The sequence below is a fragment of the Maylandia zebra genome, linkage group LG20, assembly GCF_041146795.1.
Source record: "Maylandia zebra isolate NMK-2024a linkage group LG20, Mzebra_GT3a, whole genome shotgun sequence".
Classification (NCBI taxonomy): domain Eukaryota; kingdom Metazoa; phylum Chordata; class Actinopteri; order Cichliformes; family Cichlidae; genus Maylandia; species Maylandia zebra.
The window spans coordinates 9555334-9581718 of record NC_135186.1 but is presented as its reverse complement, the minus strand read 5'-3'; the positions used below and the strand labels follow the sequence as shown (position 1 = coordinate 9581718).

Here is a 26385-nt window from a genome sequence, read left to right as displayed (position 1 = left end):
GAGATACATTTTGACAGCAGGGCAAAAAACCCATCAACTTTTCAAAGTAAGTGTCAGAGAGCGTTAAAGTACAATGTGTGAACTGTAGCGCTTTGCAATCATGCTGAATAGAGTGCAGAGGACATCATAAAACAAACAAACAAAACATGACCGTGAATTTTATATTTGACACAGCCACACTGAACAGCCACCTAAGCAGTGAACGACTGAAGCAAGAAATAGATATTTCCTCAGGAAATGAAGGTTCAAAGAATGAGAATAAAATAGGAACTTTTTTTCAATTGACTCAATCATGCTTTACAGAAGAGTTTCAATAATAATAGAGCTACTGAAATACACTGAATTAAGTTGAAACAATCTTATGCAACAAGATGTCACTGACCCACTGTATCAATGCTTTTGAAGGAGAAAGTGTAGTTACGCTCAGGGGCGGAGCGTGAGGGTGGCTTACTGGGCTTAAGCCCGGGTTGTTTTGTCAGAAGCCCGGGGTCTTTTGGAGTGCAATTTTTTCATAGTTAGATGCCTGGCTGACAACTGTATAAAACAAAAAGTACACACAATATTCGAAGCACATAGTGCACACTGAGGGAATTTACGACTGTGCGTGAATCCCCCCCTGATGTTGGTATGATCCGAGCTCAGGCACTAAGCGACTGAGCGAGAGGGCGGGGCAGCTGCTGCCTGTGTGCGCTGTTGGAGAAACGGAGCTAGCCATACTAAGGAGAGCTTAAGTTTGACCAGGTACCAAAGCAAATCATTCGTACCGTACAAATAATGTAAATATGACGGTGAACCACGAAAGATTGATATCAAACTGATCACTTGACCAATATTACGTTACTTGCTCTTCAAGTGAATCAACAAATGGCGAAATGAAAAGCAGAACAAATGCTATTTTTTTAGAGTCTTAGCTTACGTGTGTTTATTTCATATTTTCAGTTCTTACCCTCCCCGACTAAATCGGTTTCAGTTATGTACTGAAATATAAGAATGGACATTAGAGGCTTCTTTCAAAGAAAAAAACTCAGGTAAATGTTATTTTATATATTATGCTTACTATGTTGTTCAGTATATTTCTATGCAAAACAAGAGGAATTTCAATACACAGCAGTATATTCACAGTTTAAACCAGATATTTACATACACTTTATGGAAAACACAAGAACATTTTTTTACTGTACAACATCAATTTAGAGTAAACTTGTTTTGTTTTGGATAAATATTGAAATATCTTTTGAATTAGTTAAATGTCAGAATAAAGAGAGACAGAGCTGTCTATTTTTTATCACTTTCATCAAATTTAGGAGTACATATACACTAAGTTTATTGTTAATTAATAAGAAAACTCCAGACGATTCCATTCTGAGCTGAAGAAGCTTCTGATAGGTTAGCAGAGTCCATGTGAGTAAATTGGTGGCACAGCTGTGGATGCATATAAGGCAAAACACAGAGCCTGTTTCTTTGAAATGGGAAAATCAAGAGATGTCAACCAAAACACCAGGAAAAGAACTGTGGAGCTCCATAAGTGTGGCTCAATTTTGAATACAATTTGGTGCCATTTGCAATTAAGAAATACAGACAGTTTATCTCTTTACTCTTAAAATTAACAAATGTTTTTTATATTTATCAATCTAAAAAAATAAACATTTAGTCTGACTTGATGTTACAATTAAAAAAGTGTTTTTATCTGAAGAGTAAATATCTGGTTTCAACTGTATATTTGATGATTGTCAGCACAAAGAGGGAGAGAGAGGAGCAGAGAGGGAGATGGAGGAGAATGAGGACAGAACAGAGATGGAACAAGAGCAGGTGAGACACATGTTAGTCAAATGGTTGTTTACCAAAAGTATCACCGTATCATAGGTACTCATGTATCTTGTACCTAGTGTTTCTTTTTAGGTTTGTTATTTTTCAAATTCTATATTAAGTTATGCAGGCTTGTTTGCACAACAAGGCTAAATAATTACATAAACTTTTCTCAGTCTAAATAGTGGACTTTGGTAGAATTAAAAAATAAGTGTAGTGCAGGTCTATGATGATTTTTAGTGCTACTATCATCTAGTTCTGATTCTGGTTCTGTCTTGGTTAAGTCCTCAGTAGTCCTGATTTTGAACTGTTGTAGTCCTGTTTTAATTCCAGATCAGTTCTTGGTCTGGTTGAATTGGGGTTTAGTCCTCATGTCTTGATACAGGCCCGACTTTGTTCTGCCTTGCTGCTTAATTAAAAAACTAGTTTATGGTGTCCTGCATATGTGATATATTTTTTTCCTATATGAAGTCATTCTTTTTTGAACAAAACTCAAAACAGAGCCTATTAATCTTTCAGTCTTTCAGTCATTTCTAAAATAATAATCCCACATGCATACTACCCTTTAGGGCTAAGCCCCGGGTGTTTCAAATGTCTGGCTCCGCCTCTGGTTACGCTGCTGAAGGTCTGCAACTATTCATTACTGCAGTAAACTGAGATTCCTTACAAAAGCTCAAGCTTTAAATGTTACAGTATCACCTAGACTGGAGAAAATTACTACAGAATTATTACTGTGGCAGTACAAAACAAGCCGGAAATATAAGACTGACACAGTAAAACAAATTTATGGAGATTGTGTCTCCCAGCAGATAGAAAGCAACATTCCACTCTCATTTTAACTTTACCACCAACTATCCTGTGAAGCTCCTGTGAAAACTATGTCTTACACCTTAGTCATTAGATTCATTTTTAGGAATAAAACAGTACTAACTATATCCTTTGGCAGTAAAATGAGCAGCATATCAAATGTTTCTTAAAAAAAAAAGATTGCTTTAAATCAGTTGGATCATAAGATGCACGGGATGAAATCAAGTGGAATGAATCCACAAAGAGGAAAGAAAAATACCCTCTCGTTAGGTTCACTTGATGGCAGCAGTAACAAAGCAGACTAAGTAAGGCTATAGAAACAAAACTCCAGGGTTTAGTAAATCAAGTTTTCCTTTCAGATTCACCTCCCTCGCACTCTCTGTTTAGCTTATATTACTTTTGATACACAAATTCTCTTGTAGTGACATTAAATATGTTCAAAATTCCATTAATATTGAACAGAATCACCAATTCAACCCAATACAAAAAAAATATCCGGTTCATTTGGGTCATTGTGTGCTCAGCTTGCGTTAGTCTTTTAGCTAATGATACCCTAAGTTATAATCTGCTATTTGAGCTAGCCAACTGAAATTACATCATCACAGAAAGGGAAAACTTTTAATTGTACATAAACAGTTTTTGTGGTTCTGCAAGTAAAGCATGCAGGCACATGAGGCAGATTTTGACATTTGTGGAAACAAGCTGTGAATGGACTAACCGCCGGTGGTGATAAGCTAAGCGTTTTATTCTTCAAATAAGAAAGGAAAGCTTTAGTAGTTCAACAGCTGTCTGGAAATAGGTGAAAAGGCTCCCAGCAATACAATATCTGGAAGGATTTGTCTTGATGTAGCACGGCTTTGTGGAAGTGCATTCCGGATGCTATAGGCTGAGAGAGATGCAGAGACAGTCGGAGAAATATTGACAGAGTTAGACTGAAGTGTGTGTCTGGGGAATAGAGAATACGGGTGGGCGTAGGAATGGGGTGGGGGGGTGTTGTTTGTGCGCTCAATATCACGCTCTGTCAGAAGCTGTAATATCTCTTCCATTTCATTAGTTGCTACATGAATAGACCTGACATCAATCAGCGCCCGCTTGGCTGATTGAAAGAGAAGTGCCTCAGCATCAGAGAACATCATGGAGCATCATGGAATGAGCTTGCAGTTTGTAGGAAGTGATTGTACAATGTTAACCTGGAGAGCAGTACAATGAATCTCAGCCTGGCATAAACTCTGAATCTGGAACAGATATACGCCTCGTACACTTTTTATAATCAACGGCAGAGTCTCACACACAAGTGTGGCGATTTTCTAAAGCATGCAATATGCAGTTATCTTCTGATAAATCTATCGCTTAGGGGACACAAAGGCAACACATAACCATTATATAATATTTAAAAAAAAATGGAATGAACAATATTTTTTTAAGCTGCGAATTCTTACCAGTGTTAACTGTGCCATCTTTGTTAATGGAGGCGAGGACACAGGGAAGTGGATTGCTAGCTTTGTGCTGAACCTTGTCACCAGTCAGCAACTTGAGCCGCTGTGATGTGACTGGTGGAAAGCGATAGAACTGGAAGGTGAAGTAGATGTTTTCAGGCCAATCGGGACCAACACCCGGTGCTGCTATTCTGTGAAAAGACAGCAGGAGATGATTGTTATTATGTAAAAATAATGATTACAATGATAATGACCGTATAAGAATACCGTGTAAATAAATTAGCATACAAAGAAATCGAAATCTGTTATATTTAGAAAATAATTTTTTTCCCCAGAATCTTTTCAAATGTTTAAAAAATGAATATTCTGCACATCTTATAGGAGTCGTTTAACTTTGTAGCTGCTTAAAAGTGAAAACTTCAAAACCAAAAAGAGGCTAAGAGCTTAACTTTAAAGTTGCTAAGAAAACTGGACTGCTGACTAAGTGGGTACAAATTCACAATTCATTTTTAAAAAATGAAACGCAGCAAGAGAACGTGTTATGAGATCTGTGGACGAGAGAAAAGTGTATAAATATATATAAATATCTAGGTTATCTATTGCCACAAATAGAATACTTTTCTTGTGTTTGTTTACTGGGACTCCTGTTTAGAAAAAGTAATCTTTGGGGCTATGAGAACCTCCTCCTTGTGTGCTGTGTACTGCTTTTCACACAAACGCCACCCTCTGAGTGTGATTTCATGCACACATACGCATTTCTAATCCCACACTTGAAACTGCAGTTAGCCCACATAAAGTCCCTGTGAGCCTGCAAGCACCCGATTTCAGCGCCAAGCACATTTAAAACAGAGCAAGTTTCAGGATGAGCTTCTTGCTTCCATATGATGAATAAATTATCAACCAGTCAATGAGTATTGAGGAAAAAGAAAAAGCATTTTAAAAACAAGCAGGGAGTGCTGTGAGGGCCCCCTCATGACCACAGACTGCCGAAGCCGTAGATTTCAAAGTGGAAACTAATAAGAGCGGCGTATGACCTCCCAGTCAATCACAAGCTCTGGTGTTCCACTGTTAAAGACGATGCCATGCTCCATCTTCAAAGAGGAGCCAGCATTAATATTCATTCAGTAAACAGACAAGATTGATAATTATGGCGCCCGGGTGAGAGGTGGAAATTACACTGCCTATTCACAGGCTCCCTGCCTGTCTAAATGGTACTGCTGCCGCTGGCGGAAGCCCAGTCTGCCATACCTGTTTGTCATAATTTTGAGGTAACTCAGCCTTACCTCACTCTACAACGACCAACAGAGATTCAAAATTTATGTTCCAGTTTGAGGCTTTAGTTTCCACTTCAGGCTGCCCTAAGATGGTGATGAAAAAGATCCAGAGGGACTGAACAGGCTTTCATAGCATCACAACATAAACACTTAAGTAAATTTATACACTCAGACATTTATATGTTTTCTTGTACTATCCAACTGATAATGTGATAGTGTTTCAGCTTGCACCCATGGTGTATAATTTGCAATAAAACAAGGGCTGACTATAACCTTCCTTCCCAATTGCTACCACAAAGAGTGATTTATCTGTCGGCTTTTACATTTAGGTCCACGAGTATTTGTAGTTTTGTCTCTGTACATGACCACAGAGGACTTTAGATAAAACAATCAAGACGTGATTTAAGTGCGGAGCTTCAGCTTTATTACCTTCATTTTTATACAGCTTCCCACTTTCAGAGGCCCAAAAGTATGTGAATAAACTAAAATCGTTTTAAATGCAAGGACTGATTTTAATACTTTGATGAAAATAATTTGCAGTCAATGACTCTCTGATGTCTAGAACCCGTGGACATCACCAGATGCCGTGTTTTCTCTTTTGAGATTCTCTGTGATGCATTTACTGCAGTCACCTTCAGTTGCTACTGGTTTGTCAGTCTCTGTGTCTCTTTTGGATTCTCTGTTGGGTTGAGACCAGGTGACTATCTTGGCCACTGAAGAATGTCCAACTTTTGTCCCTTCAGAAACTCTTGAGTTGCTTTTACAGTATGATTTGGTCATTATCTGTACACGGTGTGTAGAGCTGCCCTATCAGTTTTACACCGTTTGACAGAATGTGAGCAGAGAGTATAGTCCTGTACACTTCACAATTCAACCTGGTACTTCTATCAGCATTCACATCATCAAACACTAGTGAACCAGTTCCACTGACAGCAATACATGGCCTTGTCAGAACATTGCCTCCACCATGTTTGACAGATGATGAGGTAGGCTTCAGATCATGAGTTGTTCCTTTCCTTCTCTATACGTTTCTCTTCCCATCATTCTGGTACAGCTAATTTGGCCTTCTTGGTCTTGTGTGTAACCAGTGGTTTGCATGTTGTTGTTAACACTCTGTATTTCCATTCGTGATGGTGTCTCTTGAGCTTGACAGTGATACACCTGCCTCCTCAAGAGTGTTGCTGGCTTGGGTAGATATTGTGAAAGGTTTTTCATAACAACTTCTGTCATCTTTCACTTTGACCATTTTCCATGGTCTTCTAGTCTTTTCACTGTTGCTGAGTTGGCCAATGCATTCCTCCCTTTACAAATGTACCAGACTTTTAATTTGGCCACTCCTGACATTACTGCTGTCTCTCTGATGCATTTTTGGTTTTTCAGCCTAATGATGCCTCCTAGACTTGTTTCAGTATCTCTTTGAACCTTTGAAAAGTGAAGTGCTACCAAATACAAGTTCAACTCTGGAAATCAGCACCTGATTTATTTGATAAAAACTCACAATGACATCTGTCATGGTTTTAGGTATATCAGGTACTGTGATGAAGGTTTAAGTATTAACCTCCTGCCTAAACAATTTTTTTTCCTCTAAATAAACTTGTATGTATTTTTTCATCGTTTCTTAATTTACTCTGGAATATATTTCCCTTTATTTTTACTGTAGCAGCAATTTTCATAGAAAAGTTACTCTATAGAGACTTATTTTTTACAAAGCACACACTGTCATTACCTTAAAAAAATCTGCAGACTTCGCCTCAGAGACATGTTTTTCTGAAATTTTAAATACTAATAAAGTTACTGATAAAATGAAATGAAGAAGAGGCGAAAAGTAGAAGATTGCAGCCCTATTAAATTTTTCAATACCTCTTTGGTAACAAGATTTCAAGTACTTGTCGCTCTTTACCCTTTTTCCTGCCACTTCTTTCCTCCACTTTGCCATCACAAAGAATCGTGTTACTTAATGATTTATCAAGGACACTTTAGACCCACACGCAGGCAGATTTCACATCGGATTTTCCAATATTGATCCAAAAAGGATCAAAAGGTGCCAGATTTTAAATAAAATCCTTCTTAATGTTTTTAAAAATGGTTGAGAGTTTCCAGGGACTATGTTACATGACTCCGCTGATTAGTGAACAATGTAAAATATAGTGTCGCACCATTGGTAGGATTTTGCTATCATTTGTTAAAACTGAGCAGACATGCAGCTGTGACAGGCAAAGACGGTGCACTTTCAGACAGTGTAATTAATTATAATCAAAAGCAGAGTCTTTTAATCTAGTCACACACAAAGCACTGATTATGCATCTCAAAACAGCAAGAGGTTAGAGAGTGTAAAGGTTGATGCATGGGTGGTCATGGCACCATGATGGTGAGTCCATGATGAACAAGACAAATGTAAGCAATGCCAACAGCACTGATGACAAGATAGAGAGACACAAAAATCTGTGTGTTTTGTACCTATCGTTCGGCAGTCGTCATTCCCCACCCCCCTCCCAACCCCGCTCCACTGTCAGCCCCTGTCAGAGTTGATGCCAGCTCCAGGGTTTTCGTGATGGGACACTGACAGGGGTACAATTCAGCCTGTGCTGACAGGAAATGTGCTTTTCTGCAACCATGAGTGTATATGTGCATACTGTGTAGGGGTATGTGCTCGACATGTACGTAGAGGGTGGCAGGACCTTATGCCTGGTTTAAACGCATTGAAATCTTGAAAAATAGATAACCCCTTGAGGCGGGGAGGAGCCGCCCTTGGCCGTCAATCAGTCTCCAAATCTCTACACAGATAGTGGCTCAGTGTACAGAAAGATATTGGCAAGGTTGTCGAATCAATGGCTGCTCTGTTTCACTTAGAATACAACAAATCTGCCATTTCTGGAAGCAAAAAAGTAACTAATTTGCAATCTGTCATGGTGTTAAAGCCAAATCTTTAACAGCAACAAAGACAACAGCAATTAAGCTATGCTATACAGTAGTAACACCTCAACCACATGTGACACAGTACTGCAGGCCTCACCTAGTAAATGCCAGAAACTGGAACACCAGCAAGTTTCCCTGCAGGTCATTCTCTTCTCGATTGGGATCAAAGGGTAGGGGTTCTGTGGGATCCAGGACATCAGCCACCTGTCCACTAGAGTCCACGATGTCAGGGAAACCAGATGAGAAGAGGTGGGCCAATGAGCTTCTGGAGCTGACTGAGCAGGAACTAGAGTTAAATTAGAGGAAAAATTCAGCACACATCAATCATTCGCCAAGCAGAAAAGACTTCAGCGAATGCGTTCTTGATGCTTTACGAGCAGCAGGAGGTAATGCGTTTAGTCCCCACTGCACTGGCTTCACTTGGGTGATTTGCGGTTGTAAATGAGGCGGAAAAAAAATGTCTGGATCTGTGGAGCGGAATACAATGCTGTTTTTATCATTTTTCGACCTAGCTTTGTTTGCCTTGGATCAGTTCCATCTCGACTCAAGATGTTTATCTTTTGGGCAATAACTTCAATTTAGTGACTTCATCCAATTAAACTGAACCTGAATTTCAATATCCGGCTGGACTTAAGAAAAATGTGGGGAAATGATGATTAGGCAGCATAAGGATGTCAGCAATATCTGTCAAGCAGCGGTACCACAACAATACTAACAGGGGAGCGAGAACGGGTGCCAAAGCACTCCCAAAGGATTTTCTTGCATAATTGGCAGTTATCTCTAATCATAGTGGCCACCTGTTTTCCCACAACTACGGTAACATTTATAACTTATACTCTCAGTGCTGACACCAAACATTCTGGGTCTGATAACACCGTGCACAGATGGCTGACTAAAGTGCCGGCATAGAAAAATGAACAATAATGTTTGGGCTTCTCATAACAGTAATGCTGCCTGTGTCCATGTTGAACCCACAGTGTCACATTTGTGAAAGAACGAAGCCCTGATCAAACTAATTAAGGTAACATCAGTGAAGAAGACAGTCGACTGGGCTTTTCCTCTGCAGCTGTGTCAATTTCATGCTTTCCTTCTCTCCCCCATCGCTCAGAGTTGTATCTTAATTTAGCCCCAGTTAATATTCAAGCCATCATTTTTATTTCAAAAGAGGCTCAATCAGATATGCACGGCAACTTCAATTAAACTTCTTTAGACTTCATTGTTCTTCTCAAAAGAACTGGGTCATTCCACACTGAAAACAGTCAAAAAGATGTTTTGGATCCGAGTGAAAAGGCAGAGATGTTTCAGCCCACTGAACTGAACAGCATCGTGTCTGGATCCAAACTCTGGGATCGGAAAACAGTTTCAGAGCCAGCTGCTTATTTACTGACTCTCTGTACTAGCACAATGCCTTGTTTCGGAGTTAGTGTGCCCATTATTTGCAGAATGCACTCTCTCATTCGGTTTCCTGTCTAAGACCTGGCTATATTTCCACTGACATTATGATCGTAAATTGCCTGCTGAGTTCATTGCATTCTGCTCAACTAAATCAAAGTCAAAACCTCTCCCTTACAGCTGGATTTAATAATGAATTTCACACTAACAAACAGTGCTGAAACCATTACCCAAAGTGGGATGTAAAAGCTGACAAAACATTTTTCTTTAAATTGGCTCTGACCTGAATTCTCCTACTTACTGGCAGAAGTGTTATCCTACCCAGTGCAAACATGTTGCCAATTAGTGAGCCAATCAATATCCCTCTGTAGATAGCAAGATAGCAAACTTTTGTGGTAATAAAGGACCGTACTAGAGTTCACGCAGGATACCAGGCTTCATAAAACAGTAGCATGTTGAAAGGATATTTGAAGTGCCTTTCTTTAGTAATGTTTCCTGTCAAACATGAGTCACCCTCCCATGCTGACATGGAGAGGTTAGCCAAATCAGAAGCTGTAGCGAGGTGGAAATCACTGAAAGTACAACTAGAAGAAAGGGAGAAAATTGTGTTTTTCAGTTAGCTGAAAACACGGTTGTTTGACAAATCAGGAATCCACTAAAAACATATTTTTACACACTAATCGTGGCCACCCGATTCCAGTTAGTTTTCAGCTAATGCATTTTTCAGTGCTGCAGTTCAAAGGCATCTATCATTGTTTAATGTTTTACAAATAAAAACTGGCCTTTATTGCAATTTGTGGTGCACAGCTGACGCCAACAACAAAGCCTCCATATCCTCCTTACAGAGGATCACAGATAGCTTTGGGTTGCAGAGTGGTCCCACATGCTGGATTAAAGACCGGTGTAAATGACTAACAATAACATGAGTAATGATGATTCAGATGCACAGTGGAGAGAGCATGAAAAAATATGCCACAATATTACATTTTTAAGAGAATATCCATCATGTTTTAGGAAGGCTATCCTAAAACATGATGGACACTCTTGGAGTAAAATAAAACATTAGCTGATAAAACACACACACAAAAAAGACACTGGTAATATTTTATGGCCATTTGGCATTTCATTTGTTTTAAGCGTGTTTTGATGTGTAAATTCAAATCCTTCTCCTCACACACAAGCTCTTAATGAACAAGTCTTACAGAGCTCACAGTACAGTAGTAGATCATCCAAATAGAGAAACTCTTAGGGTGCTAGCTTACATGTGTTTTCTAAAGTTGTCAAAAGTAAAATGGAAGCTAGAACCCTCAGCAATTAGGATCCTAGCAGTAGAAACCCTCTCTACATTGGTATTTCTCTCTCTCAACCTTCAGTATCATGATCTAAGTTCATACACTGATCTGATGTCAGTATTTCTTATTTCTCTGGGTTCTCTTACTCTCTCCACTGTCCCCCTTCCCCTAAGTGGTCATGATACATGGCTGCCTTTCCAATTGCGGTTTGTTTCACAGGTTTCCTCCAATAAAGGAGTTTTTTTTCTCCTCAGTGTTGCTAAGTTCTTGAGAATTAATCTTGTGTTTTCTCTCAATAACATTATGAGATCTTTACCTTAAAATGGCCTTGGGCAAACTGAACTGAACATTGCAGAGATTTGGGATCTTCAAACTTTTATAAAAGTTATTGTTGATGTCCAATAACTATTTTTTTAAAAAGAGTCTTTTCTTTCTGGGTCACATCATTGCTCGTGTCTGAGGCAGACAACAGACTGGGCTCACCTGGGCACATTCATCCCCAGAGTAATGACAGGGGCATGGACAGGGGTGAAGGGCAGCTCCTGAAGTTGGTCTCCCTCATCATGAAGTGAAGCTGAATCACCTCCTCTTTGCTGAAGGTCCATCTCCAGGTGGGCGAAGTTGCTGACAGCTGAGCAGGCCTGAAATAAAAATCATTAATAACAAAGCAAGGAATGATTAATGCATAATCCAATAAATGAGATTACCACTGGCTGCAGTACATGAGGATTTTACGTCAACGCTATTGTTTTTACCACGATAACTTACTCAGACGTATTATACAGAATGGCACACAGCCAGTTCCTTAACAACATTACACACACGTGTCAGTGAAGCCATGTGCAGCAACGTGAATTGACTGAACTGTATTACGGTTATGGACAGAAAGGAATCAAAAGAGGACTTGCTTTGCAAAACATTATTGTCACCTTGATGTATGGAAAGCATGTATACTGCATTATGGAGACTTGGATTATATTTACAAGGCAATAGGATGAAAGCTTGTGGTGGATTAGCTAAAACTCATTCAGGAAATTGCCTAATACTCTGAAAAGCAGTTCCAACCGCACACTTACAGTGGAAATGCATATCTTTAAAAAACAGCAGCCATATGTCACGGAGGACGTAAAGAGCTTACTCTGGTTAGGTTTACTGGATGTCTGCATTGATCCTCAAAGCTTATCTATGAGTCACAAGACTATAAATAGCCTTGTCCATCAATATACACCGCAGACACACAACTCTTTCAAAGTGTGTCAGAAACAAAGACAGCTGGACGCTGCGGGCTTTAGCAAATGTTATTTAAACAGGAGTAAATTGTGCATTTCTCAGGGGAACTTTTCAAAAATGTTTTGCTCTAATAGAACAGGACAGGTTATGTGGTCCTGAGTCAAAATGCTCACAGTCACCGTAATAAAGAAACATCATTTCAATTTAGTAGATTATTGATTGTCATAGTTTGGGGCATCACTGAACGACACTGGCTGCTAATTGTCCAGATGGATACGATAAATTAAAATCTGGATAAGTGCACAATGCAGTCAGGGTCAATTCATTGTGATTTTTGGTGTTTTTCAAGAAAAAAAAAAATCTGTCAAGATGGGACCCAAATTTACATTTTTCCATAAAGAATACAAGAGGAAAACAGTATGGGGCAAATAAAAAGCGTTTTAAAGGATAAATATGTCAATGCTAATGCACAATAGGCAGCGTTATAGTCACGCTAAGGCTGCCGAAGCATTGGAAGGGCCAATGACAGTAAGTTCAGGAAAAAGCACAGATGACTTAATCAGCCTATAACAAGTTAAATTATTTTTCTTTAAGAGTGCATTTTGCATTTTTAATCACCAATGTTTGCATTGTGCTGCTTTACAGTACTCGACTTTACAATATATTTATGAAAAGAAACAGCACAGTTAATTGCCTGTGGATCAGTTCAACATTTCTACATTTTTTGTGGCAAACATTAATCCCCACTTCATTGTCATTGACAGGCACACAGCTGGAGGGGTATTAGCGAAGATAATTAGCTAAGAAGTGCTAATGGTGTCATTTTGCAGTTGTTTTTTTCCCCTGGTCTTTGATACATGTGCATGGTTCAGTTGGCCTATTACACACCATGCGAGGCTGAGCATTATTGGGCTTTCCGTCAAACGTGCTGGTAATAACCTCGACCAAAGTCGTGCTACTATATATACGTATATTCAACATACCCTACATATGCACCGTTATTCTCTGATCAAACAACCTGCAATATAATAACCTAAGAGAATTTCAATGCATAATGTAGAAGTCTTAACACATTTTAAAGGCTCAGAGTAATTGAGTTATACTTTATCTCAACTTGCTACCATAAAACCTATGGAGTGTGATGACATACGAGCACTTTTTATAGGCTGGTGAGTTCAGGGTGTAAGGTTACAAGGACAAATGGAGGTTTAAACAATAAACGCTGCAATCTAGTTTAATTACTCAATATATGCAAAAGGAGTCTCAGAAACTTGCTTACAGTATCAGAACAGAATGAAATGCCAGCGCGGAGACCAAGGAAATACACAGTACACAGTAATGTTGACAGTGTTTTCTGCCCTATATGAAATCCAGCAGTGGATTCTACAGTATTGGCATTTAGAAAGTACAAACCAAGCAACCAAAGTCAGGCACTTTAACAAGTCGCCTGCATTTAAGGTAATATTTTCAAACTGCTAGCAGAATGTGACCTTTAAAGAAAGGTTATATACACTATGAAAGAACATAATACAGCATGTCTTATGTAAAAACATAACATAGTAAAATTCATAGTAATAAAGCTTCTCACTCCCTGTATGTGCTACTCTTCTACACTGTAGAACAATAATTATAATAAATAATTATTACATCTATTGTTTTGGGATTGATGCACATATAGTAACGGAAATAATTTAACATTCAGTTTTCCTTTAATGTAAAACATTCTGTGATGCAGTTGGAAGCCAACCGGTGCAACTGTAGGTGCCAAGCTAACCTATTACTAAAAAAAGGAAATGCTGCTGTGTTGCCAGAAACAGACATTAGATTTGAAATATATATATGGAAAGAAATAAAAAGCATTACAACTTGTGTGAATGAGAGAACATGGGTATAAATGAAGCTTATTTCTTGGAATGTAGCCCAGTAAGTACAAGATGTTCCTACTTTTAGATAGATAGAAAAGTGGATAAAGTTATTCTGACAATTTCACAACACGACCTAGTCTGTCTTTCAAAATGAAATTGTATTGTGTCCTTCTGCCATGTTGTCTTTCTTATTATATTTGATCCTTCCAGTAAGTCTGATTCCTAGTTCCTGGCTTATTTCTGCAGAATGATTCATGGTTTAAGATATATAGATTTTGAGCATGAAATATGAAGGAAATCCATTAAAGCTGTAGTTGACTAGTTACAATATCGCAGGACTTCTCAGCTATGCTGAAAGGGGTATACCTGAAAGCAGGTATACAGTCCAGGGCAGCACTGAACGAGCCCCTACAATCTAATGTGATAATAAAGGGGAGGCAAGCAATCACATTTGCTGGTGTGTACGCTTACATTTGAACAAATCTGCAATGGTGTTTCCACAGTGCTTTACTGTCACCTGTACATTAGAGGACTAGATACTACATTAGCCACCAGTTCTGTTCTCATATGAAAGACAGGAGACATGGGGTTAAGTTAAAAAGAATACAAAATATTACATAACTAATGATATTCAAATGTCCTTGCAGTTAGGCACCATAATTGCCGATGTGAATTCCTTTCCAGAAAGAAAAACAAAACAAGATTTAAAAAACAGAGTCATCAAGATGGCAGGGTCAAGATCTCTGTGTGAGCTATAACCATGGCAACGATTAGTGTGTGCATTTCCCCTTATAGCTCAGTGGCATTGCAGACTTGATGTATTAACAGTGAGCACTTTGGAAACTTCACAGCAGATATAACCAACAACACTCCAGTTGCAATTAACAAAGCTTATATTGTGACTACTCGCCATTCTATGAGATTCTTCCAATGCTTCTAATGTGCATATTTCCAAATATATGCATATTTGTGGGTGAACGTAGTCTAATTTAGCAAAGACAAGGCAGCTTTCAAAGGCAAAATGAGTCTGGCAGGCAATTCGCGGCAGCAAACACCTACAACTGCAGGGAATAGGTTAGCCCTGCATCATTTCAGGAAATTATTCAGCAAAGTTAATCAAATCAGAACAGTATAGCTTGCTTCCTCATTTACGCTGCAGTGAATCCTCTGGCTGCAATGATAGGACTTGCGTTCAGATGCATAAAGCTTGTTAGCATTTAGAGCCAGTCGGATATGTTTTTTTCTCTGATGTAATTTTCATTATTATCTCTGTGCTAGTTCACTGGAAAGTATAGGGATTAAATCAAAAAGAGTTTGATAAAAAGGCATTCATTAAAAAAAAAAACTTTTTATTGCCAGAATTTGTATTTCAAATGGAGGGTTGATTTACACACGAAAACAGCTAATTGTTACCAATTACCAATCACCAATAAAAGAAGTACTGGACAGGGTAGGTTAAACATATTTTTTCCTAATTAGTCAAAACATGAGTTTGACGTAGAACAGTGAGTACCTTATTAAAAAAAAGCAGTCTTTGTAGAATAATTGAAAATCCAAGTGAAAAAATAATGTTTCTTTTGATTCTAAAGATGAAAAGAATCCGCTTCGGCACCACCAGCATCTCCAAAGACAAAGAGTGTGCAGGGCTGGAGTTCAGGTTAGAGGATGTGTGTGTGTTTGTGTCTCCATGGGTACATGGGTATGAGCTGGTAGCTGAGTGCTGTAAAGGTGAGTGTGGCTTTGTACTCCAGTGAAGAAGCGGACAATGTACGACATCGTGCGTCTTCGCTATGATTGAATGTACACCTCGTAAATGTATCTATGACTTACTTTCACCTAGTGTTTGTGTATTTTCTGCAGCGCGCGTGAGTGTGTGTGTGAAGGATGTGTGCGTTTCTGTGGGTGCGCGTGTGAGCGAACGGGGGTGGAAATCTTACGACATGTGACAGCTGGTGGGCCGATGCCAATGGGGAAGGATGGAGCAGAGAAGGAAACGACTGTTGCCACGGCAACGCCGAGCTGGAGTGGCTGATGGTCGGGTAGCGTGAAGTAGCTGCCAGCTGAGACAGTGAGAGCTGCGGAGAAACAATGCAAATGATTCGCTGTTATTATTATGATTATGAGCAACAGGGCTCAGAAATATACTTTACACCAGAGAGACACATGTGCTGTCTGAGATGGCAACACCCCATTACAATGCTTTGACACTTATAAACCCTCGTCACTCTACCTGCCTCCAAAACTACTGCTTTTTTGCACGCTGTCATCCTCTCGCAGGTCAACTTTAACTGACTTGTGAGATTGTTTCCATCGTTCTTTATGATTATCTTAAGTATTGTGCAAAAAGTGTCATGTAGAAATATCAATCATTACTCATAAGGGACTTGAAATGTAATTCAAAATGCCTCCAAAGACCTACATTCAGTGGTACATACACTGAATGGTGTACATTTCGGACATCCATCAATACACAAATATAAAGTGTTTATTCTGAATGTTATAATAGCATTTTCTTTCTTATATTTTCCCATTTTAATTTCTGTTTGAAGCTGTTGTAAATGCAGAGTGAAAATAATAAAACTCACCTCACCTTTACTTGATTTCTAAGTAATTTGTCATATTTATTTATGCTTTGCGTTTCTCTTTCCCACTGGAATTAACTGCCCTTAATGTAAAAGTACTTTTATTTTTAAATTGTTCATATGATATCAGCGTATTACTGATATCAAAAGAACACCAGTGAGGAATGTCAAAGAAGGAGTAAAATTAAAAAGCAGGGGAGTGGCGTGTATAACACAACTTTGTTATTTAACAATGATGGAATAAGTGCTGTAGAATTGCACTTATATGGACACTTCAGAGCTATAGACGTGTCTCCACAATCACCATAATATTAAGTATGAAATACATTTCACATGTGAATTGCTCTAATCTTCGGTTTTCCCCACAGCTAATCCTGGGGTATCTCGAGGCATTCCCACACTCCACGGGATATTTTATACTGCAGCGACTAAGTCTGCCTAAAGGTTTCCTCAGAGATGGGCCTCCACAGGCAGACAGGTGGCATCTTGATCAGATAGCCAAATGATACTGTTTATATCTCTAAGCTAAAGAGCAGCTGTTATTCTCTGAGCTCCTTCTAAAAAAATGTTTCTTTCTGCCCAGTTATGTTGATCCTTTGTCTTATTTTAGTCTTTTCATAATAATACACTCTGATCAGAATGAATACATCTAATTAAATGGCCCCCAAATTACCGTCACATTCAAATCTGCACCATTGTCCCCTAGACAGGTGACAGCTTATTGCATCGGATTGTGAAGAGATATTTTATCCAAGTTTGTTTATCTACCTTTTGGGTAAAAGTCTTTTTGTTTGCTACTGTGAAATGATTACTAAAACTTATCCAAATCCTCTATTGTCTTTGAGAAAAAGGCAATGCTTTATTTATTTATTTAGCAGGGAAAATGCAGAATATATGCATTATACCAAATATAGCTAAAAGCTCATTCTCATGCATAGTCCCTGTAATGACATGCAGATAACAACAAAAGATAGTAAATCAAAACCTGACAAATAAAAGCGTGTACACAATGAAATACCCTCAAAAGAAATGAAACAATAGTAGTTTCTAACTCGAGAACACACAATCAGCAACCCCAGAAGGAGAGAAAACATTTCATCAGTGTATGAAAATTCTGTGCTGCCACATTCATTCTCCCACAGCTCATTGACCGCAAACCTGAACGTTTTCAAATTAAATTTAAAATGTACTGCACTCTCCGATGCTTTAAGATTTCCACGTTCCCAGTAACTAAAAAAACAAAACAAACTGTTTTATCCAAAAGTTGCAAAACAAAATTTAATGTAGCGCTCACTTGCTTAAGCCAACAATACAACTTGTCACAAAGTTTTTAAAGAGGTTATGGCGCTAAAGTGTGAATAATAACGTATGGTTAACCAGTTGGACATAACTCATCTTAACTTCAGAAGCAGTTACCAGGTTAACGGGTTAAAAGGGACTTCATACACCTCCCGTCAGACTGTACATCTATACAGTAATTGCCCTGTGTACATGCCTGTTTGTACTTGATTATGTGCCCTACTCTTCCTCCATCTTTCTCAGTCCCCCCTCAGATCTGCCCAGCTCTGGAGCCAACAGCAGTCCTCACTGAGTCCTTCCACAAAACTTAGTCTAAGGCTTCGATCATTGCTTACCATACAGCCACTGTACTCTATCAATAATCAATAAATGTTTCTAATTGTGTTCCGTGTTGAGGGCTGTACTAGTGAATGTCAGCTATATACATAACATTTTAAAAAGATTATAGATTTTAGTTTGTCTGAGGCAGTGACAATATGTGTAAATGAACTATGAATCTATTTCATACAGTTTTTGTAAACTGTGTAATGTTTGCATGAGTCATTAAAGTAAAAGTTCTCTCTGAGAAAACACCACTTTATCATTCTCATGATTACGCCTCCTCTTTCTTCAGATCAATAAAAAGACAAAGACCAGGTCGTAATATATAAGGAAATATCTAAAGATGTTATCCCTGATGCCTGCTTTGGATATTTTTGTTTTTTGAAAGTTAGACAATTAATGTTAACTTTTTTCCTAATACAGGTAAAGAACATTTCAAAGTAAAAAAAAAAAGAATTATATGAAACATTTGGGGAAACCAGTTTCCAAAAGTGATACTGTTGTTCCTTTAAATAATTTATAGTGTGTTGAATTAACTTAGCACACTGAATCCTGCATGTCAAGGTTATCATAGGTTATTATGTGAAAGCATTCGAGAAATTAAAACTTTGTGAAATTATTTTGTTTTAGTTTAGTTGTTTTAGAACTTAAATAAATTTATTACTATATACTAAATAAACTATATGATGGATACACATGTTTATTGACACTCTGGATCGGTCAACTGCTTTCATAAAGTTATGTGTTGTTATTGTGAAATATGCACTAATTTTCGTAACTATTGCCTCTGTCACATCCTCCATACAATAATAAATAAAAAGACAAAAACTAACAGTGAAACTTATAAAAACTAAACTAAAACTAAACATTTCCAAATCATAAAAAAGTCAATTTAAATAAGAAAATCCACTCTGGGAACTAACTCAAACTAAACTGTATTAAAAAACAAAAAACAAAAGGTCAAAACGAAATAAAAATAAAAACTAGTTAGAAAATATACAAGTGTAACAACTCTGCCAGCCAAGATTAGTAGGATCAGTGCTGCGTTGCTTATTCGCTCAATCTCCGACAGAGCTTTACAGAATATTTTTTCAGCTTTGGAAGTCATTTTGATAAGTAAGAGAGAAAAGGTTATAATGGTAAAAATAATCTGTCAATGAACTGCAGTATTCCTTAATAATGGGCCTTTCAGTTCACTTGTGACCCATACTGAATCTGCTACACTCAAAACAAATGGCTCTCTAGATGGCAATAAAGATACTGCAATGAACTTTACTGAGCAATAAAAGAAGAATTGCTAACTCACCCACAGCTTTGTTGGCCTAACACACTTTGGTATTTTTCTGAGGACACTGCAAATGCAAATGCTTAAAGTGAACTACAACAGACATCCCTGCTCTCTTCAAATCTTATCCTCAACAAGAAAAAAAACAAGGAAGACTTCACATAGCAAGTTCTGATGTGTCTCTGTGACACAGGGTACTTCTTCACAAACTGCTGGTTATAGCTAGTATTCATTTCATAGATGTGTGGCTACACTGTAGCTGCGTGCTGAAGACACACAGAGACACAGCCCACGATTCTAGCTATGTGTCCAAGCAACAAGTATATAAGTGAACAGATGCAACCACACAATTTTATTGAATGTCCACACATTGGCTAAATAGAGAAATACAAAAAAACCCTATAAAGACAAAAATCTATTAAAATGATATAAAGTAGCTTTAATGTTGGAAAAACATTAAACTTCACCCTGCACAACTAATCAAATCTTGATCTTGATCATGATTTTGGCTTGGTACAATTAAACAAACATGAGAGTTTCTGCTCCACCAGCAGAAAAAGCCAAAAGCAAATCAAGCACTCCTAACATCAGTGCCCATCACAGCCGGGAGTATCCTGGACTAGTCTGGACGAGTAAATTAAACATTAAAAGACAGAGATACAACAAAATGTAAATGCCTGGCACAGCACAAGACTAAGAGCCTGTCCCTCGAAGCGGATTCTTCTGGAAAAACTTCGGATTTAGGGCAAGTGATGTTAATAAAAGAACAAACCATATACAAAAAGTGCTGTAAAGTTGTGTGTCTGTGCCTGCAAAGCAACACAACTAACTGATCAAACCACCTAAAAAACATCACAAACTGTAGTGTAATAAATGCACCAAGGCAGACTCAGACATCCATGAAAGTGAGTCCGTGCAGCACATCAGTATATCCATCCACCTCACAAACACCAACCAATCACATTCCATGTGGCCACACGAGACTAATAAACACAGTGAGTAACGAAGGTGTCAGGAAAATGGTCAACATACTCCACAAAAGATATGTTATCCCCTCGAGCAATTATCTTTCTAAAGTGGCAAAATCTGCACTGTATGCAAAATGTAACAGGGGAAATAGAGAGGGATCTCACAGCTGGTGAGTTATATTTACTTCCAACAGGCAGGTACAACGAATGGAGTCAAATGTTTGTTTGTTTTTAATTTCTTTCTAAAAGATTTAGGCCAGGTAAATAAAGGTTTATTTTTCTGCAAAGATTAATTAAAACGGATTAATTTAGAAAATTTATATACAACGGTACAATTAAAAGATCATTTTTAGCCATAATCACGCAGCTAATCAAACTCATTACATGTTTCCATACATTCAGTGAAGCAATGTGATCTTGAGCATAATACTGAGTGAACAAACCAAAGACAGAACTATTTTAGAAAATGGAAAAATAGATGCCCCCCCGATAAATCAGATTTCCTCAATATCGATTCTGAAATAGAGTGTTTGATCTCTCTCGGAAGATCACATTTAGAAATCAAGGTCTGCCAGTTTGAACAATGTTTGAAACAACAGATGACCTGATGCTGAAGAGACAGAGCTTTCTCCCACTTCTGCGTGAAAAGTATCCACTTTTTAAAAGACAGGCTAGATAGATAGAAAACCACAAAAAAAAAAAAAAAAAAATCACACTAAGAATACCTGATTCTGTTTCTCCCTTGAAAATGTGTTGGTGTCCTAGTTAAATTGCAACGCTTATTTGAAACCTGTTGCTACGGAAAAACCTGGGTGCGCTAGATTCCAGTTAGCTTACCATGTGTTCTCCTCAACATATCAAAGATATGAAAAAACAGCCACAGCTTAGACGTTTTCTGTGAAGATGCCATAGGAAACAAGATATTTGTCACCACTGTAAAAGTAATGGAACAAGAACAAACAACAACTGTGCTGTTGATAAAGAGCTGCAGGTGACAGGCTGCACACCTCCAACTTCTCAGCAAGATAACCAACTTTAATGTGCCCTGTTATGTGCTTGCTGAGTGCGGCGCGAAATCAAAATAAATCAATTTCTCACGCCATGATGGGAAAAGGCAGATTTGTTTATTGAAACAGTGTGTGTTTGTTTGATTGAGGACTAAACACCAGTTGCTCTTTTGTGTATTTCTGACGACGGAGCTTCTCGAGGACCGACTGCTGCCAAGGGAGGCATTAAACCACACTTTTTGCCACCACAGTAACTAAGACTGCCATCAAATTAATCAGGGTTGAAATATTTTTGTTGTTAATTAAAAAAGAGCTGGCATATAGAACCAGATATATGTTGTTGTTGTTTTTTAAGTTTTAAATACTGCCATCTGTCTAGGAAAGTGGCACTGATGGAACATATGGGACATGGTTTAATTGGAATCAACTGAAATGACACCTAAACAGAGCAAAAATGGAAGATTTTCAAACAAAGTGGTTTGACACATTTTGAATTGTGCTAAGTCTCATAGTTTCCTCGCTTCTAAAGACTATATTAGGTGTGGGCGTAAACCAAAATATGAGCAGTCGGTTGTTGGGATCAAGTCAAAATGTCCTCAAATGTTAAGACCAGTGGACTATCACATATCCACACATGCATGCGATCTCACATTGAGTCATCACGTCTGCACACAGAAGGCGTGAAAGACACTACGCAGACGACTCTGCGTGAGAGAATCTCACACACACACACGCACATACAACAGGAGAATACACGGAGAGAGGCAATTAGACGTGGCATAACTGCGGCTGCCAATGTTCTAACCTCAGCCTGTCTGTCCTGACAGCCAAGTGTGTCATTTCTAGTTTCATGGGACCTGCACGTGAGTATGTGTGAATGCGTACATATGTGTCTTGTGGAAATACGTGCTGCTGACGAAAGATCTGAGCACGAAACAAATTCAGAGTGCTGCTTCAGTCTGCTTTGCGTGAGGAAACCGAGTTATAATAGAAGTGTGGACTGGCACTGTGGAAGGATGGACAGCCAAATTCTTGAGATGCGACTGATCCTCAGATTTGCAGCGTGTCTATTATGAAAATTGTTTTTGTTACAATATTAGTTTTCTTAATCCCCCATGGAGTGGGATTAGACAACACTAAATCCATACACCCCGTATCAGGCTTATTAGATTTCTGAGTACGGGATTGTGCTTGGAAGCTACAATGAGCACCAGCTATGTATGTTCATGTTTAATGGTTTAAATCATTTAAACATTTTATTTATTATTCATGCAAATAATTATAATTATTCATGACAATAGAATAAATAGGACACCCTAGAAACAGCAATAATCAGGAAGCTGACACAGCCATCGTTATATGGAGCTACTTTCTATTTTGCAATAACCTTTAATTCCAAAATGACTCTGTTGTAAAGGCTTCGCCTGCATATATATTTGAGATCAGATCAGTGAATGGTTAATTTTAATACAGCACAACAAACACTGTTTGGTCTGTTTACATCTCTGTCTCGTAGTATAACACTACAGTCTATTGTCGAAGCTTTTATTTTGACAGTTAGGGCAAGGGGTACTGTAACAGGGTGAATAAGCTACCAAAACCTCATCTTTACTCATATTGAGCTTTAGCCTCCTTAGTGCCTGCTCAAATGCAGTTATATAATTCCTACAGCATATTCAAATCATCTGTGATGCTCACGATTCTGTCCTCCCTCACACACACAGAATCTCCAATTCTGCTCTTACAAATCAATGTGCCTGGCAGGAAGGAAAAAGTCAAGTAATTTAATGACGAATAATGCAAGATACAGTAAGTACGGGTAGGCAGATTCAGGTGGAATTCAGGTGGGAATAGATACGGGTAGCAGTTGGCACACAATGACAAAAGAAACTCCAACAGACTCGCATGGAGAAAAACTGAGCCTTTATCAGTAGTGGCAGGTTTACTGGCAGAATTAGCATGTGTGTAAAGTGGGTGGAGAAGATCCAATAAGACGGGAAGCAGGGAAAATGGTAGTCACTGCAGGACTGGCAGGAAAAGAAAGAAAGTGTGTACCGGTGACACAAGGAGATATTTTGACACTATAACTGTTTGTTAGCCTGCAGACTGTTGAGCTCAGAATTTGTTGTGTGCTCTTTGACCATTTGTCACGATTATATTTCCATTAGAGTCAAGGACCTAACTTTGCACGTATCCACTGTATATGCTAAACCAGCATCATTCCTTCAAGAAGCTTCATGAATGTTTATCTGCCCGCTCTCTTAGTGTCAGAACGCGCACATAAAGGAGAGAGAAAGACAGAGAGAGAGGCCTTGATGTGGGATCAAGCTCACCATGTGACTCACAGGAAGGAAATAATAGTCAGGCGTCGCTTTAAAGGGAGGAGGATTTCGAATGAGATCCAGTGAAAATGTTGCAGGGATTACTGGGATGAAATGTTGAGAACAACAGGCAGAGAAGTCAAGAAAGCTGAAGGTTTAAAATATTACTGATGCACCACACATATAGCCATCTAAGCAAGTCACAATGTGAACATTAGTACTTATAGTTCAGTAAGAATGTATGTGGCTGGGAGACAAGTGATCTCTAATGTGTAACAGTAGAGAAACACAAGTTATAGTATATAGTGACAACCACTGAATTAAATACAACTGTATATATAAGTAGTAATACCAAAATTGTGAAAATATTCCTAAAATATAGCTCTGTTACAGCAGAAATAACTTAAACGTAATGTGTGGGAATTTAATTGTATCTGTGTTGTTATGTTGGGTAGATCATCATAACAATTTGAGGACTATTATATTTTGGGCTATTATATTTAGGATCAATACTAGGACTGTATACATATGGGTCTAAACTTGTGGTCCAGCTTTGTGCCAACAATCTTTGCTATTTTTATCTAGGCTGAACAAGTAAAAATAGTAAAATAAACTGGCGTGCAGAGAGCATGGAAATCAGAGAATGAGGTAAACTGGCAGCTTGTTAAGACTGTGTTAAGAATGTTAAATATGATTAGAAAAATAGCTGCCAAATATATACAAAATTCAGTCTCATTTAGAGCTCAAATGGACAGAACAACTCATAATTACATTCACACATCTTCCATCCATCTACAGTCAATTATTTTGGTGTGAAATAAAAAAAATGGGTGTGGGTGGGAGGACAGTGCCGAGTTTAGAACTGCTCCCTCACAGCGAGGAAGTCGTGGGTTCGAATTCACAGGCTGCGTGGAGCTTGCATGTTCACCCAGGCAGGGCTCTCTCCAGGTACCAGCTAACTGGTGATTCGATATTATCTGTGTGTGTGTGTGTGTGTGTGTGTGTGTGTGTGTGTGTGTGTGTGTGTGTGTGTGTGTGTGTGTGTTGGGCCCCATCATAGACAGGCTGTCACATCTCACCCTATGACTGCCAGGGTCCCCCTGTGACCCTGAATTGGATAAAACAAAAACGGATGGGGGTTGTGTACATAACACAAGAAAAAACAAAAACCCATGTAGCCATGACATGCTCATGACATGTACAAGAAGAAACCCTTAATGGAGTCCCTCAGCTATCTGAGTGCTTCTTTTGTTTGCAAGATTCTGACCGGAGAATGAAAATAGTTGCTACATAAAAGGTTTGCGGATTTTCTGGAGTAACTGGGTCATGATTTCTGGAAAAAAGACATTGTTGCTGAGTTGAGTTTTTTAAATCCAAAAGAGATTCTGAGCTCTGGGTAGCTCAAACAAAAAGACTAGATGAAGGCATGAAACAGCATTACAGGCCACAGAGGAAAAACATATGTGAATTAGATTTTTGGGTGAACTGCCCCTTTAACAGTCAATCTGTATACTACACTTATCTTGTCTGGAAAGGCACAGTGTGCAGAATTTTAATGTTGTTATGGATTATATTATTTTAAGCATTCTGGTGCCACGAGCATTTGATTTGTACAGACTTATGCTCTCTTACTGGCTGTCATTCTTGGGGCTTCAGCTCAATACCACCAAAGCAGGATTTTATATATATATTAGTTGGCTTAAAAACACATCTTCTGCTGTTTTAACTAGACCAAACATGACACACTTCTCCAAGATAATATTAACTGTTAACAAATACTGATCCCACGCAGTATTTGCTACAGTTCTTGCCAGTCCCACAAATTCAAAGCCTCAAAGCAGGAAAATCTTCAGGCTCCGTCTATAAGGAGCTCCAAATAATGTGCCATCTCCTAAATGCAACTCTATATTTTCCAGTCAGATTTTCCACATCGTCATGCCATATGTGTGACATACATGTGCAATAACACAATTATCTGAGATTTAAACTTAAAGATGATTTCAAAAAAGAAATAAAGACTTATGCTGAATAATGAAGTACACATGAAGAAAAAGTAGTAAGCTATAACCTGCATATTGTATATAGTGTACAACATCAATTGTAATGTATTAGAAAACAAGTTAAGCTTGAATCAATACTGTACAATCACCGGACACTGCATTAGATACATCTTCCTAGTACCAGGTTCTTCATGGCACAGGTTCAACAAGGTGCTGGAAACAATTCCTCGGAGAGTTTGGTCCATACTGACACAATAGCATCACACAGTTACTACAGATTGGTTGGCTGCACGAATAAAAGGATGTCCACCACAGGTAGGTTGTGGTGTTTAAACAATGCTGCTTTTGCACTAAACTAAGAAAATATCCTCCACTTTCATGTTTTTATGCCAGATCACCTGAATGTTGCAGCAGAAATTCAGACTCCTCAAACCAGTTTTTCCAGTCTTCCATTGTCCAAATTTGGTGAGTTTGTACAAATTTAGGAGTTCTAAACTGACAGGAGCGGCACCCAGTGGAGTTTTCTGCTGATTTAGCCTGTCTGCTTCAAGGTGCGATGTGTTGTGTGTTCAGAGATGCTTGTT

General features: G+C 38.4%; 1 protein-coding gene and 1 long non-coding RNA gene across 5 annotated transcripts in view; one reads left to right on the top strand and one right to left on the bottom strand.

Moving 5' to 3' along the window:
* nphp4 (nephronophthisis 4) overlaps positions 1-26385 on the bottom strand; it is a 249304-nt gene that overhangs the window by 55857 nt on the left and 167062 nt on the right. For all 4 annotated transcript variants that reach the window (XM_076878848.1, XM_076878847.1, XM_076878846.1 and 1 more), the window contains exons 13-16: positions 15956-16093; positions 11407-11564; positions 8337-8525; positions 4053-4240 (exon numbers count right to left, since the gene is read on the bottom strand). In XM_076878848.1, coding sequence (XP_076734963.1) covers positions 4053-4240; positions 8337-8525; positions 11407-11564; positions 15956-16093 — 673 coding nt within the window. The remainder of the gene's footprint in view (positions 1-4052; positions 4241-8336; positions 8526-11406; positions 11565-15955; positions 16094-26385) is intronic.
* On the top strand, positions 782-15964 carry LOC143414457 (uncharacterized). Its single transcript, XR_013095076.1, has 3 exons — positions 782-1028; positions 1735-1809; positions 15608-15964. It is a non-coding gene; the product is annotated as an uncharacterized LOC143414457 (long non-coding RNA).